The 2500-nt window shown below is 38.0% G+C and overlaps 1 protein-coding gene across 1 annotated transcript in view; it reads right to left on the minus strand.

Moving 5' to 3' along the window:
• LOC119570416 overlaps positions 1 to 388 on the minus strand; it is an 847-nt gene extending 459 nt beyond the window's left edge. Inside the window, exon 1 of the mRNA XM_037918163.1 lies at positions 1 to 388. This exon is cut by the window's left edge and continues 9 nt beyond it. Within this exon, the coding sequence (XP_037774091.1) occupies positions 1 to 168 (168 nt within the window). The 5' untranslated portion in view covers positions 169 to 388.
• Between the last annotated feature and the right edge of the window lie 2112 nt (positions 389 to 2500).

Raw genomic sequence — 2500 nt, forward strand, 5'->3', positions numbered from 1 at the left:
GCGAAATGAAAAACTATCTGACAATTTCAGCTTTAAGTACATAACCAATGCAGTAACTACAGTAAATGCTGTCATTAATATCAACAGACTCAACAGCACCCACACCCAAGTTTGCCATAATAAAGCACTTGACGCTATTCCGAATGACGCTGCAAAGGACGTTGCCATATATTCTCCTGTAAAGAAGCAAAGAAACACAGAATAAGGAAACTTTCACATAATCTGTCGTCAGCAGGTGATCAGACCTGTTGTTGCCCCCTCCGTTTGCTCCCACAAGGATCTACACTTTTTTAAAACTAAATTACTACTATATGGACCAGGTTCTGACTTTAAAATGCCCCTAGAATAACTCATGACGCCCCTGTTGGAAACTATTCTAAATCGGACTAATCAATGGACTAAAGAGGACCAATCAAATGGCTGAGGGTTGCGATCCATGTTATAAGTTGGGTTTGGACATAAATTATATGTATACATTATGAAGAATTTCCTGGTAATGTTAGACTTTTATGATTAATCAAACGTATCCACTCACAAACAGTGTAAATCTCACGTTATTATTTCCTCCTTTTTGGCTACAATATACCAACTCATAATATTCCTTTAATATTCCTTTTGCAGTTACGTCGCTTGCCGTCAGTTGTGAATTTAGCTTCCATCATATTTCTAGCTGAAATGTTAGCCGTCTTCGGCAGATAAATCTTCTCCACTTCGACCAGTGAATTTTGTTGTTGTTATTTTCTTATTACTTTCATTTTTGAATAATAAAAAAACAGGTGTATGCAGATGAGTTTCCTGGAAGGACTGATGTGGCCATACACACACACACACATATGTTATATGTATATATATATATATATATATATATATATATAATATATATATATATATATATATATATATATATATATATATATATAAATATATGGGCCGCGGTGGCCGAATGGTTAGAGCGTCGGACTCAAGACTGTCATGACGGCAATCTGAGTTCGAGGGTTCGAGTCACCGGCCGGCGCGTTGTTTTCCCTTGGGCAAGGAACTTCACCTCGATTGCCTGCCTAGCCACTGGGAGGCCAAGCCAGCTCAAATCAGTGCCAGGTAAATAGAGATGGTGACTCGATAAAAACACCGGGCGGAAGGCAAATGGCAAACCACCGCTCTAAATTTGCTAAAAAAAATCATTGAAGCCCATGATCGTCAGGCCGCGGTGGCTGAATGGTTAAGCGTGGCTCAAGACTATCACGACGGCAATCTGAATTCGGGGTTCGAGTCACCGACCGCCCGCGTTGTTCCCTTGGGGCACGGAACTCCACCTTGATTGCCGGGCACTCTCTGTGGAAAGGAACTGGGGACCCTACCACGTACTCCTCCAAGAGTTGCAATCACAACATGAAAACTACAATTAAGTATCATGCTGTGACCACGGCGGACTCAGACATGAACCTACCGTTAAAAGAAGAATAATATATATATATATATAGATATATATATATCATATATATATATATATATATTATATCAGGAATAGAACAAGTAAAACTGGTGATTAGTAAATAATCACCGAACCTTTTAAACTCTCGTACGATGTCAACGAGAAAATGTGTCCTCCCGGTATACTTTTTATATTCCAGGAGTGAATCTTGAGAAGCGTTGCCACGAATACCACTGTCCAGTGTCCTCGTGTTGAAACAGGACCGATCAAGTATCATATCCAAAAAAAAGGAATTAAGCAGGCTATACTACAGGCCCATTGTGTTTGCAGGCCTACAGTCCCTAGTTACACACCTAAAAGAATATTCTTTATTTTGAACAGTAATAGTGAGGCGAAGATCCTTGGAAAAAAATATTGGGTTCAGGATCGGCAAAGCCCTTGACATAAAGATTAAGTACTACTGTCAATGACCTAATCTTCCCTTTCTGAGTAGAATGATGTTCACTGCAGAGAATCAATTCATTTTTGGAGTAGTACAGTAACAGACTTGCGATCACTGGACTCACTTTGGGAAGAGCCCGAAGTTAATTAAATCCGTTGAAGCTTTAAATTTTTTTGTTATATTCCAATCTGTGCTTTCCGTACATCTCTTTTGATGAATCTCAATTTTCTTCTTTATTTTCACTTGGCAGTTTTGATTTCGTATTCAAGTTTGCAGTTATCATAGCAAAAAGATTTTTCCTATAAGTCCCAGAGAAAATGGCTGCTGCAGACATGATAAGAAATTTAAAGAAAATTATATTTAGTCACCCTGCATTTTTTCAAAGGCCATATAGGTATAGATATCTTTAATAAGAACGCTTTAAATGTTCAAAATATTCTTCATCTAGGCAACCAAAAGCCTTATTAAACGTCGCCTTACACGCCCTACGGACCCTTGCCTAAAAATAATAATTCCTTTTAAACACATTTTAGTCTAGAATACATTAAGAGCTCTGGTTTTTGACATACCTTTTGTTGCAGTTTATTTTTATAATCACAGTTGTGTTACTGGTTTAGTAACTCGAT

Source organism: Penaeus monodon, unplaced genomic scaffold (assembly GCF_015228065.2).
Source record: "Penaeus monodon isolate SGIC_2016 unplaced genomic scaffold, NSTDA_Pmon_1 PmonScaffold_2650, whole genome shotgun sequence".
Taxonomy (NCBI): Eukaryota; Metazoa; Arthropoda; class Malacostraca; order Decapoda; family Penaeidae; genus Penaeus; species Penaeus monodon.